Source organism: Fringilla coelebs, assembly GCF_963513975.1.
Source record: "Fringilla coelebs genome assembly, chromosome: 8".
In the NCBI taxonomy this organism is placed as follows: Eukaryota; Metazoa; Chordata; class Aves; order Passeriformes; family Fringillidae; genus Fringilla; species Fringilla coelebs.
This window is the reverse complement of record NC_140066.1, coordinates 23,902,588-23,914,507: the sequence shown is the minus strand read 5'-3', so window position 1 is coordinate 23,914,507 and position 11,920 is coordinate 23,902,588. Positions and strand designations below refer to the sequence as shown.

At 53.6% G+C, this 11,920-nt stretch overlaps 1 protein-coding gene across 1 annotated transcript; it reads right to left on the bottom strand.

Annotated features, from left to right (window-relative positions):
- Nucleotides 1-10,422: 10,422 nt before the first annotated feature.
- On the bottom strand, nt 10,423-11,553 carry LBX1 (ladybird homeobox 1; the record flags this gene model as incomplete). The annotated part of the gene is made up of 2 exons (XM_084210559.1): nt 10,423-10,922; nt 11,229-11,553. The coding sequence occupies 2 exons, from the start codon at nt 11,551-11,553 to the stop codon at nt 10,423-10,425; spliced, it is 825 nt and encodes a 274-aa protein (XP_084066685.1).
- Nucleotides 11,554-11,920: the final 367 nt, after the last annotated feature.

Sequence of the window (11,920 nt, the reverse complement as noted above, 5' to 3'; positions counted from 1 at the left end):
TGTTTGGGAAATGGGAGACAGGGGCTGGGAAGGAGGGAGAAAGGCTTTTGCCAGAGGAAATCGATATCCTGTGAAAAGTAATTATTGAAGCATAAATTTATCATAAGGGTGATCACCAATAAAACATCTCTTGGCGACGTTTTAATTTAAAATCAAATTCGAAAAGGCCCCCCTCCCCCTTAAAAAAAAATCCTTAACAAGCAGAAAAATAACTGCAGCCCTTGGAACACTTCATTATACGTTCAAAGAGAGCTCCATCATCTTCGCACCGACGCCGGGCTCTGCTCTTCTGATGGATCCAATGCAGCTGATTTATGGAAATGACTTGCAAATCCATATATGTAGTTTGCAGTGACAGCCGTGCATATCACTAGTAATTCCTTTAAACTATGCAAAGAAAAATGATTCATATCTGGTTGGACCCTGCCTTTTCCAAGGGTCGCCACTCCTGAGTCTTGATGTGTTTGTCTGTATTGGTTTCCCTCTTGATTTTTTTTTTTTTTTAACTCCGTGATGGATGAGGCTGAGATCTTAACACTGAAACCCGGGACCCCGAGACGGGCAGCAAGGGAAGAGTTAAGCCTGTGGAAAGGTGGTTTTGCCCTCCTTCCCCGCGGACACGCGTGGGTCGGACGTGACACACATTGCCTCACTCGGTGTCGTGTCCCCGCGGCTTTTCTCTGCACCCCACCCCCACCCCCCCCCCGGGTTTCAGCCCCGGGTTCCGAAAGCTTAATTGTGTTAATTAATTAGTCCTCCATGTGTGGTTGCTGGGTGACTCCGGGGCGGATGCAGAGGGATCGGAGAGGTGCGGCCCGGAGGGATGCGTGCTCATGCCTCAGTTTCCCCACCTGCAAGAGGGGCGTGACGGGGGCAGGCGGCCCGGGCGATGCGATGCGGCTGCAGCCCCGCTCTGAGGACGCCCCCGAGTGCGAGTGGCCTCTCCCTGGGGCTCCCGGTTCTCTCCTCCTTGCAAACCCCTGCACACGGGGCTGGGCCCGCACACGTCGGGCAAAGATGGAGAAAAATCAGTGGTTCTTGGAATTTCTTCATTATTTTCCGCAGTTATCCCAGGAATTACCATACCTCCTTCCCCATTTGTATCCCCAAAGATCATCCTCCAGCACTATCTCTGATAATGCATTTATTAGGCTTCATGATGCAATAACCACAAGCAGCCAGAAAATGTAGCATTTTTCCACATTATCATCCAATTTCCCTTCCCGGGTATTTAGTTCAACTCTTTAACACCAGCCACATAATTAGAATTTGGATTTCCATTAATTTTCCTTGAGCCTGCAACCATTTTAAGATCACAGTGGTAATTAACGTGATACATCACTAATTTCACCAAGCACAATCTAAGTAGGCGCTCCCCCTCCTTCTCAGGGGCAAGGCTTGGGGGGATGGTGAGGGGGACGTCGGGGGTCGGGGCGGCCCGGGGCCCCCGCCAGGGTGATTCTGTCCCCGCCCCGGCCCCGCCGAGGAGCGGAGCGTGTCGTGTCGCAGCCCGGCCCCGCCGCATCCTCCGCGTTCGCAACGGAAAAATACACTTTTCTTTCCAGTAAATTTAACAATTAAAAATATTTATCGGTAGCAGATTTACGTTGTTGTGTCTCCAGTCTTGGGGCATATTGGTAGACTATTAAGACTAATTAGCATCCTTTCTGCATGCAGATTTACTAAGCTGATTGCGGTATAACTCATCCCTAAAAGCCCCTATCCCTTCACATTTGCAGAATGTAGCTGAAGGCAAGGCCTTTTCGTCTCTCTCCGAGCTTGCAAGCAGCTCACGTTAGCCGGGCATTTTGCTAAGTAAACTTTAAAAATGTGAAGCAATAACAATTTGAGTTAGAATCTTGCAGAGTACTAAAATGGAAATATTACCTCGGGAGCTTCCACAGGAAGGATCTGGGAGGAAACAAGAAGCTTAAATGTATAGAAGCACGCAGCAGATACAGGCTGTATATTCTCAGCATTAAACCCAGGGCTGTTATTTTCTTAAATATATTTGAAAATAAACAAAGGGATTTCGTATGTGCCTGGGTGGCTGTGTGTTCCCGAAGCCAAACAGCACCGAGGAGAGGAGAGAGAGAGAGGGAGCGAAAGAGAGAGAAAACGAAGAGTTACAGAAAGTTTGCAAGATGCAGTTGCGGGGAGCAGTTGTTCGTTTTTTCATTCCTTCTCTGCATTTTGGGTCTGTTTAAAAGGCGCGGAATCAGCAGAGTGCTTTGCTGCGCAGCCCCTCAAATACAACGGGAAGGGAGATTCGTAGCATCCTTTGAACCTTACTTTGCATTTAAAATATTTAAAGCGTCCCAGAAGGCTCCGTGAGGCTCTTTCAAGGTGTGGATAGCATCGGCTCTTATGCTTTTAAAAAGCATACACTGCTGGTTTATTATTAACACACTGGGAAGTACATAAGCCCCACAACTTTATTCTCTTTAATGAGCCTGGAAAAGCACGTTGGCCCTGAAGGGTTTTGTTCATTAAAGATGTAGGCTGTAGGAATATTGTCTCATTAATTATCTGGTTTTAATTACACTGTTACCCTTTGAATCCATATATTTGTGGGGGGGTGGAAAAGTTGCTATAACCAGACCCTCACAATCCGCAGCGAGGGCGTGTCGAGGTTTAAGGAAGAAGAAGCAGCAGACACTCTGACAGGGAGCGCGGGAGTTGCAGGGATGCTCCTGCAGGAAGGATGGGCGGATGGGCGCAGGGGTGGGGAGGAAGGGGAGGTGGGAGGAAGAGGGGTCTCCGCTCGTGTAGAGCTGCGCACACACCAGGAAATATATATTTCCCCGTGTCTCGGCTGCCGGCCGTCTTCCGAGCTGGTCCGGTACCGGGTGGGATGCACCGTGGGGAAACCGGAGAGCTGGGTCGGGCAGGCTCAGGGCGCGTCCCCCTCCATGAGATGTAACCCTCCGGACACCTCCCCAGTTCCCACATCATTATCTTTCCTCGGCGCATAGCGAGCCGGAGCCCCTTTCCAATTAATTTTATTTTCCTGTTAATTTGCTCGCCATTTAGGAAGAGCAGCTCTATGGCCCGCTCCCTTACACCGAGCAAGAAATACAGCATTTCTCACCCCGTCGAGGCTGGGCGACGGCAGCCGACGGTGCTCCTCCAGGACTGGGTATCACCCGGAGGGGCTGAGGGCGTCGATGCCATCGTAACTGTCGGGGAGCTTTGTCATTAATTACCCGGCGCTAAATTGTGCCGTTTTCCCTTTAAATCCCAGACATGTTGACAGGACACATTAAAGTGCAGCCTTCTCAGGCTGAGAACATCATAAAAACCGGACAGGCAATTTCTGTTTTCACCAAATAGCCAGGGTAGCGCGTTCTGCATCTTTGATTTTAATGCACTAACTGGCAGCTAAGCAGTGAGGGGAGCACAGAGGTGGGGAGAGAGAGGACTCGAGATGGAAAACCTGGGGAGGAAGCAGAGGTTAGCGATATATATTTTTTTTTTCTCCTCTTTCCTGCAAGCCCTGCCCTGGCTCGGCCCCCTCCCATCCCCAAATCCATCGCACCAACTGAATTATCAACTAGAATTTGATTAATATGCAAATCTGAGGCAAACAGCTCCATATAATTCTTTCAGTGGAGAGTAATTAATCAACAGTTAAAGCAAATTAATACATATATCAATTTTGTCAGGAACATGCTTAGTTCAATAGCCCGTAAAATTGAAGTTTGAAGTATTAAGGGGCTCTACAGAAACGTTATGACTAAAACTTTCAAATTGATCCTATTTAGTAATCAATCAGGCTCTCCCCTCGGGTTAATCTGTCTAATTTTTCATCTCAAATCATACACTTTAGTGACATGCCATCTAGCAAACAGTCGATAAAAAGTTAACAAAAATGATAACGACTTCAGCACACGATGGTTCCTGCGTGTGAGCCGGTGGACTCGGGTGGGTGTGCAGCCCCACGGCGGCCCCGCCACCCAGACTGCCGCCGGTGCCATCCCGGCAAAACCACCTTTTGCTGAGTAGCTCATTAAATATGCAATTCTTTTCTCTCCTCTCCCCGTTTGCTTCTCCCTCCCTCAGCCCAAGCGGGCTGATTTAACACCGGCCGGACACGCCGGTGGGCGGCTCCGCGGGGTCTGCTCCGAGCCGCGAGGGGATGCCTCTCCACCTTGGGCAACGGGAGCTAAAACCCCGCTCCTGATGCCTCGGCTCTTCCCGCGCCTAGCGGGCAGCGCTCGGACTCTTCCTCCGCGAGACGGACGTGGGGAATAAAAATTCGAAGTGCGGTGAAGATGTGAAGTTTGCAGTCGTGGGGGTGTGGACACGGCCTCACACGTGTTACCAGTACGGGCTCTACACGTGTTTACACCCCCTCGCACCCCCTGACCCGGCTCCGCGTAGCGTAGCGATGCGTTCGGCGAGCAGAGCTGCGGAGGGGGTGCGGCGAGATGGGCGAGGGGGCGAGCAGTGGCCGGAGTAGGGGCTGAGGACCAGAGCGTTGCCGGCAGAGGACTCCCGGCAGCGGACAGACCTCGGGCATTCCTCTCTCCCCCGCATCCGTCGCCCCTCTCTGTTATATCAAGCGACCGGTTCTGGGAGGGCCCTCTTGGCTCGGCGCTGACGGCAGCCCCCTCGAGGGCTCTGCTCCGACGGCCACTTGCCTTCAGTGGGACGGGTGATGTAGTCACTGTGGGCGTCGATGACGTCATACCTTCTGCTGCCGCCTCCACGTATGACCTGCACAACAGGACTGCGCTCAATTCCCCTGGGGGCCTCAGTCCCTTCCTCCAGCACTGGAGATGTTCCCCTAGGGAAACCAGGCCTTGGGATGGGGACATGTGACGGAAATCTCCCCCTGGGACAGGCTCACCTCGCCGGACAGCCTGAGGGAAGTTTTCGCGCTCTGTTCCCTCCCCGCCCTGGGCTCACCTGGACGGGGAGGGCGAAGGACCAGGCCCCCCGGTGCGCACGTCGATAGCACCACCCCTCGTTGCAGAAGAGACATCCAGACCCCATGAACACCCCAGGGGTGCCAGCCCAGCCCTTCGGGCGGATGGACCCTCAAGATCTCGCGGGGACAGCGGGGAACCTGGCAGGGGGTGGGGACAGGAGTGGTCCGGCGGGGCTTCCTTTCTTGGCCTGGAGGAAAGATCGGAGTTTGAGAAGGCTGAAAGGTGTCCGCGGCCGAGCGGTTCGGAGGAAGATGCTCACGGCCGTAGGGCTGAATGCGGCGAGCGCGGCCCCACCGATATCACGGCGCCGGGAATTTTCCATTTCCAAGGGACACCGGCCCTTCCCGGGCTGCCCCGGGGTGCCCGACTCCTCGCTCGGGCACAGGAAGGGGGTCCGGTGTCCCCAGCGCCCCCCAGAGCGCTGCAGAGCCGAGGGAGCAAATAAGGGCCTTGCCTCGGGGCCGAAAGCTGCAGGGGGAGGATGTGGGGAGTAGGTGTGGGCATGGCAGGCGGGCAAAGTGCTGGTACCCCACCGGACCCGCTGCCGAAGGTACGGGACAGTGGGAGGCCAAGAGCTGCTGGGACGCGCGGCACTGCCCGACAGCCTTTCCGCGCGTCGCGATACAAGGGAGCAGTCGCGATACGGCTGTGAATGTTCAGTGTTTACTGCAGGAGGCGGGCGAGCAAGACGGTGTGACACACGAAGGGAGTGAGGAGAGCCCTGTGTCACCTCAGCCTGCCGGTCCCCGGGGTGCGCGGGCTGGGATGAAGCGGCCAGTGGCCCTGTACAGGGGGCTTTCCGGGGAGCGGAGGAGACAGGCTACGATTCCTGCCCCAACCCCAGAATCGGGAAGAAAAAGCCTTTCCTTTCAGCAGAGACTCATGCATCAAACTTCAATTTTCCGGACGATTGAATTAGTGATTTTTTTTCTCCTGAACTAAAATACACTTAAGTCTTTGGGATTAATTACCACGTTCTGGTCCCTCAGACTGTAGTATTAGTTATCGTTGCCATATTCGACATCAGCTCTGACACCTCATAAAATAAGGAACTGAATTTCACTGACTCAACCTGCTTCAACCCTGTTGGATAATTCAGAAGGGGGCTTTATTCTCCGTCTGGGAGCCCTGTGTGAAGTGAACAAGATCAAATATGGATCTTCTCCACCCCCCTCAGGAAAAAAAAAAAAAAAGCTTAACTCCCCCCCGAAAACACTAAACAGTGCCTTTTCCAAGCAGACAACACCCCCCACCGCCTCCTCCCCTCCCGCTCCCTTCACACCTCCAAACGAAATCTAAGGCAGTGTCAAGTTTGGGGATGAAGGATGGTATGGCAGGGGCGGGAGGCTGGGCGGGAGAGGGGGGACACGCAGGAGGGCATGTCCGGCTCCTGCTTTTGAGAAATGGGGTTTCTGCCGGGGAGGGAACAGCGGTGGTCGAGGTGCGGGCTGGACCGAGACCCTCGGGGGTCGCCACGCCCGCGCTGCCCCTGCCCGCACCTGTCCGCGCCCGCCCCGACGCGGGGGACACGGGGCAGCGCAGCCCCCGTCGGGGCGGGTGATGAGCGACCTCCGAGCCCCCAGCTCACTCCCGCAAGTCCCTTCCATGTTCCCGCACACCCTTTTGCCAGTTACTAGTTTTCACCTCTCCGGGCCAGGACCCGGGCTGTTCAAGCGGATTAACGCCTTTATTTTTCTTGTCGGGAATCACTTGGGAAAGAGCTGTGTCTCCCCCTGCCCTGTGCCCACCTTTTCCCAGGGCGAACCGCGGTGAGCCATTTCCCAGGGCACGGAGCACAGGGCTAGGGGCGAGAAGCGCCGAAACGCCGCGGGTTTGTGGGGAGTGGACATGGGACGGACTGTGCCCCCCGCTGTGAATCCGTGCAGGAAGTACTGGCGGCAGGTTGAAGGCCAGACAAGGGAACCTCTGTCCCAGGTGTCCCCGGCCACGAAGTTCCAGCCGGGGGTCTGGGCCCAGAGCCCTCCTTCTCCGGGATAGCGCTGGAAACGGACGGGAGCGGCCGGCGGCCCCTGGGTCGGCGAGGCAGATCCGGAGATCCCTAATTTGGAGTAAATCTGGGAATCTGGGGCGGGCAGGAGGGGTTCCATGCCGCGTCCCTGGCAGCAGCCCTCCGAGCGGGCCGGGAAGGGCTGCGGCTGGTCAGCCCAGAGGGCATGATTCAGCTCTGTCACCGCGTCCCTATTGCTGCTGCGGGGGAAAAAAAACAAACGCAAACCACCCGACAAACAACAGTCCCACTCCCACACCCAACCCCCCACCCCGCCCCCCTCCCCCGTCCTCCGAAAAAAAGAACAGAAACAAGGAAAAAACCCAAACAAACATACCACTGAAAAGGAAAAAACCAAACAAACAAAAAACCCCCCTATTGCATCTAAAATTCGAGGGAGAGCGAATCCCGAGCAATCGATCTACTCATGTAGGTGATCCCAGGAACGGCGCATTTCAAACTGGATGACAAACGACGGGCACAAGCCAGAGCTTCATTTTTAAGCTAAAAAAAAAAAATCTTTTGTTTGTCAAAATGCAGATTAAACAGCCAAAATCCCAGTTATGTGGAAATAGGGGGCTAGCCAAATGAACAGGCTACAAATCTTCAGGAGAAGGCTTTATTTACTAACCCGCCCCAGCCACGTGTGGTAAACTTCTGCGGGTGCAAGGCGGCCCGGCATCTCCTCTCTTTGCACTCAGAAGTCAATAGATCAGAAACCCAAATTAACTCCCAGCCTATTTTCCATACACCCAGCCACTTTCTTCTTCTTCTTCTTTTTTTTTTTTATTTCTTGGTTATAGTGAATTGTACTGTTTGCAGCCTCATTAAATCCATTCCAAGACAAAAGAATAAAAGACTGGGGGGAGGGAGGGGACAGGAGAGGAGGGGGAACAGGAGAGGGAATGGGAAAAAAAAAAAACAGATAAAGAAAACAAATAAAGCCCTTTAACTATATCTTCACATAAATGTCACAGTTTCTCAGCATTTACGATTTCCCTGCTTAGCATAAAAACACTTAAGGACAAGATTGAAGGCTTTCCGAGAGATCTGGACAGAAGTCAAAGCTATCACTCGGAGGTTAAAAAAAAAAAAAAAGAAAAAAAGAGGGGATGGCGAAGTGGGGGCGGGAGGTGGCAGAAAACAAGTGCTCTTCCAAATAATACTAAAGAAAAGTGAATTTCATTGTAATTCATAGGCTTGTTCCAAATACCAAGAGAGAAAGAAAAAAGAATAGAAGCGCACAGATGCCCCGACGAAGGGGGAACAGCTCTGCTCCCATTGTTGTGGAGTTAAACAGTGGAAGGGAGGGTTAACCTAATCCATCAAATTGTCTGGAAATTGTGAAGAAAATTCAAAAACCATATGGTCTCCAAGCGCTCGCCTTCTCTCTGCTGCGGAGGGGCACGCTTGTTTCAGCATGGCGAACCGCAGGAGGCTGTATATGCTCCATTGTCGCTTGTCACTTCAGAGAAGAGGGCTCATTTGTCCCCAGTTTTCATGCTTTACGCTAAAAATTACAACCCCATCCATTCTCAAAGAGGAGAAAGATTTATTTAGCCTCGGAGAAACTGGACCAAAAAAAAATCCAACCCACAAACCAACCCCGTCTTATCTGGACACTTCTCTGCCGACTCCACCACTGTACGCCAGATTTGCCTTTCTCACATAAATTTTACAAAGAATAGGGAGAAACACACGTTGGTCGACTCCAAAGGCAAGTCACGCTGCCAAGAGAAAACACATTCACCAGAGCTTTAATTTTTGGCTGGGAAAAAAAAAAAAAAAAGAAAAAAGAAATGAAAAAAAAATAAGGGAGGAAATTAAAAGAAAAAGAATTAAAGGGAGGAAACGAAACATTTTCCATCCCCGTGTCCCCGTGGCAGCTTTTGCCCAGGCGCGGGAGGCCTGGCCCGCCGGGCGGAGAGCAGCTTCCCCCGCAGCACACCCCGCTCCTTTTGTCCAAATCGCTGATAACTCCTTGCTGCCACTCGGATTTGTTTTTATTTTCCTTTTTTTGTTTGTTTTTTTCTTTTTCTTCTACCCCTCTTTTTCCCCTTCCAATTTCAGGCTGGAAATGCCCGGCTGACAGCAGGAGGGCCCCGGGGTCTTGGTGGTTCCGCTCGCCCCTCCGCGCTCCCGCCGTCGCCGCCGCGCATCCCCCGCGCCCGGAAAGCGCTGCCCGCACCTCCGGCCTTATCGATGCTCCGCATTATTACCCTGCTAAACTCTGCCTGGCATTAGACTTAGAAAAAAAGCCCTAAATAATAACATTGCTCTAGCTCGTGTGCTCCTTTCCCGTCATTTTTCTCGCAGGTAGTGCTCTCAGAGTAACTTTAAATGCAAACGGGATGGGAGATTCCTGCGGGGAAAAGTCTAGTGTAGACTCGGACCGGCGGGGTGTTTTTTCGGTCACAAATGAAGGACGTTAAAAAGTATATTAAAATGGCAAGGATTTTATTGTATCGGAAAAAAGAGCTATCTGTACAATTCTAAGAGACAGTAAATAAAGCGACATTGTCCCTATTGGAATTTAAATAGCAGGCCTTTTAAAATTTGTACAATTCAAACAAAACCAGGTCTTAAATCTGTACATTTTTTTTATTTATAGTGTAATATTTAAATGTATTGATTTGGGGATTTGTCCTTTTTTATTTCCATAGCATGCAAAAAATTCTAAAAAGAGTAAAAAATAATTCTAGGATTTTTTTATTTTTCCTTTTTTTTTGTTACCACCTTCATATCAAAAATACGAAAGGCAGCTTTTTAATAAAAGCACAACAATAGCAGAAAATGGTAAAAATAGCTTTTAATTGTTAAAATGAGGCAGAAATTGCATTGGAGACAAATCTCTATGCTCTAGGAAATAAAGAAAGTATATATTTTTCAACTTGCATTATCACCGAGCCCCAAGTTCCCAAGATTGCGAAAGAAAAAAATATTTTTAAAAGGAAAAAAAATTAGTTCGTGCACATCTGAAACATGCAAGGAAAGGAAAGCGGCTAATTTTTTGCTGTTGCCGTTTTAAGCCTAACTTAAATCTTCTCTAAAGTGGTTTGTTTCGGAAGTCTTTGAAAACAACTGCTTTCCCAAACATCTCTTGGAAGCCAGGTTTATTCCAAGGTTACGCGTCTCCCTTATAGATAAAATAATCATCACTGATAGCTATTAGAAAAAATAATAATCAAAACCTCAAAAAGAAGGGGGAAGGAAAAAATTCCAATATATAAGTTTAAATATTTATACAGAAGCCGTCCGTAATTGCACCGTTCCGAAGATGTGGCAGGCGGAGGGATATCGACTCTACCCTAAATTAATCAGGGGGTGTGTGTCTGTGGTGGGGTTCTATTGCTTATTGCTCCGACCGAGGGGAGCAGCCGCCCCGCCGCGCTGCCGGGGCCGGGATGGGGGGCCGAGGGTGACGGTTTGGAGCTGTCGGGATGGGGGGGGAGGGACATGGCGGGGGAGGCCGGCCGCCCCTCAGTCATCCACGTCGATCTCCACGTCCTCCTCCTCTTCCTCCTCCTCCTCGCTGTCCCGGCGGCTGTGGGGCCGCTCCGTGGGGGGCGAGGCGGGGCGGGGCGGCGGCGGAGCGCCGGGCTCCCGAGCGGCGACGGGGGGCGGCGGCGGGGACCCGGGCCGCGCCTTGCCCCGTCCCTCGGCGCTGGGCTCCAGCTCGGCCAAGGCCACGATGTCCACGGCGGGGTTGGGGCCCAGCTTTTTGGCCGATTCCACGTCGGCCTTCATCTCCTCCAGGTCTCTCTTGAGCTTGGCGCGGCGGTTCTGGAACCAGGTGATGACCTGGGCGTTGGTGAGCCCCAGCTGCTGGGCGATCTGGTCCCGGTCCGCCGGCGACAGGTATTTTTGGTAGAGGAACCGCTTCTCCAGCTCGTAGATCTGGTGGTTGGTGAAGGCCGTCCGCGACTTCCGACGCTTCTTCGGCGTTTGCCGTTGCCCGAAGATGGTCATCCCGTCCCGGCCTGCCGACGAGCCGCCAGATTGTCCCCGCTTTCCCGTGTCCACCCCGACCCGAGGCCCCGGACCCCACACCCCTGCCCCGTCGGTATCTGGAGGGAGCGGGATAGAGCCCCCTCTCCCGCACCCCGAGGGCCACGGGGGAGGATGCTGCCGGCTACCGGCCGGGTACGGGCCGCCCAGGGACACCCATCCCACCCCTGAGACACCCTGGGAGATGGCGGGGGACGAGGAGAGAAGGAAAACCAGGCCCTGGGGAGGAGCGGGGTACCCACCCGTTGGAGGACCCCCCTAGTCTGAGAGGGGCTTACCTTCGGCCGCCTGCAGCACGCTGACTTCCAGCCCCTTGAAGGTCTTGCTGGCCAGCTCTTCCAGGGCGCAGAGGGGCGAGGTTTGGGAGAGCAGCGCCCGGCCGGACAGGGGCAGCCCGGCCGGGGGGTGCTTCTCGGCGGCGGAGAGGAGGTGGGCCGTTCCGCAGAGGGTGTAACTCCTCCGCACCGAGGGCTTGTTGAGGATGTCCTCGATGCTGAAGGGGGTGAGGGGCTTGTTGGAGTTGGCCGGCGGTGGGAGGTGATCCAAGGGGCTCCGCCGCCGTTCTTCCCCCGAGGAGGGCTTGGGTTCTTCTTTGGAAGTCATGGTGGGGCCGGGCTGCACGGGGCTGCCTTCCCCACCCGCGACGGGGATGCGCTGCCGCGGGGAGAAGCCCCCGGCGGGACCGCGGGGTGACGGCGGCGAAGACAGCGAGCAAAAGTTGAAGCCCACCTCCAACTCCGGCGGAGGAGCCCCGGGTCCTCCCGGGGAGAGCCACGTCGGGCGGCTGGCCGGGCGGGCAGGGCGGCGGGCGGGCGCGGAGCGGAGTAGAGCTGCCGTCGGTCCCTCGTCGAGAGGTGGTCCTGCCGTACCTCTTGTCCCAGGGTTTTGGGTCGGAGATTTCCCCCCCTCCTGTCTGTCTCCTCTCTCTCTCTCTCTCCCTCTCTCTCTCTCACTCTCTCTCCCTGTCTCT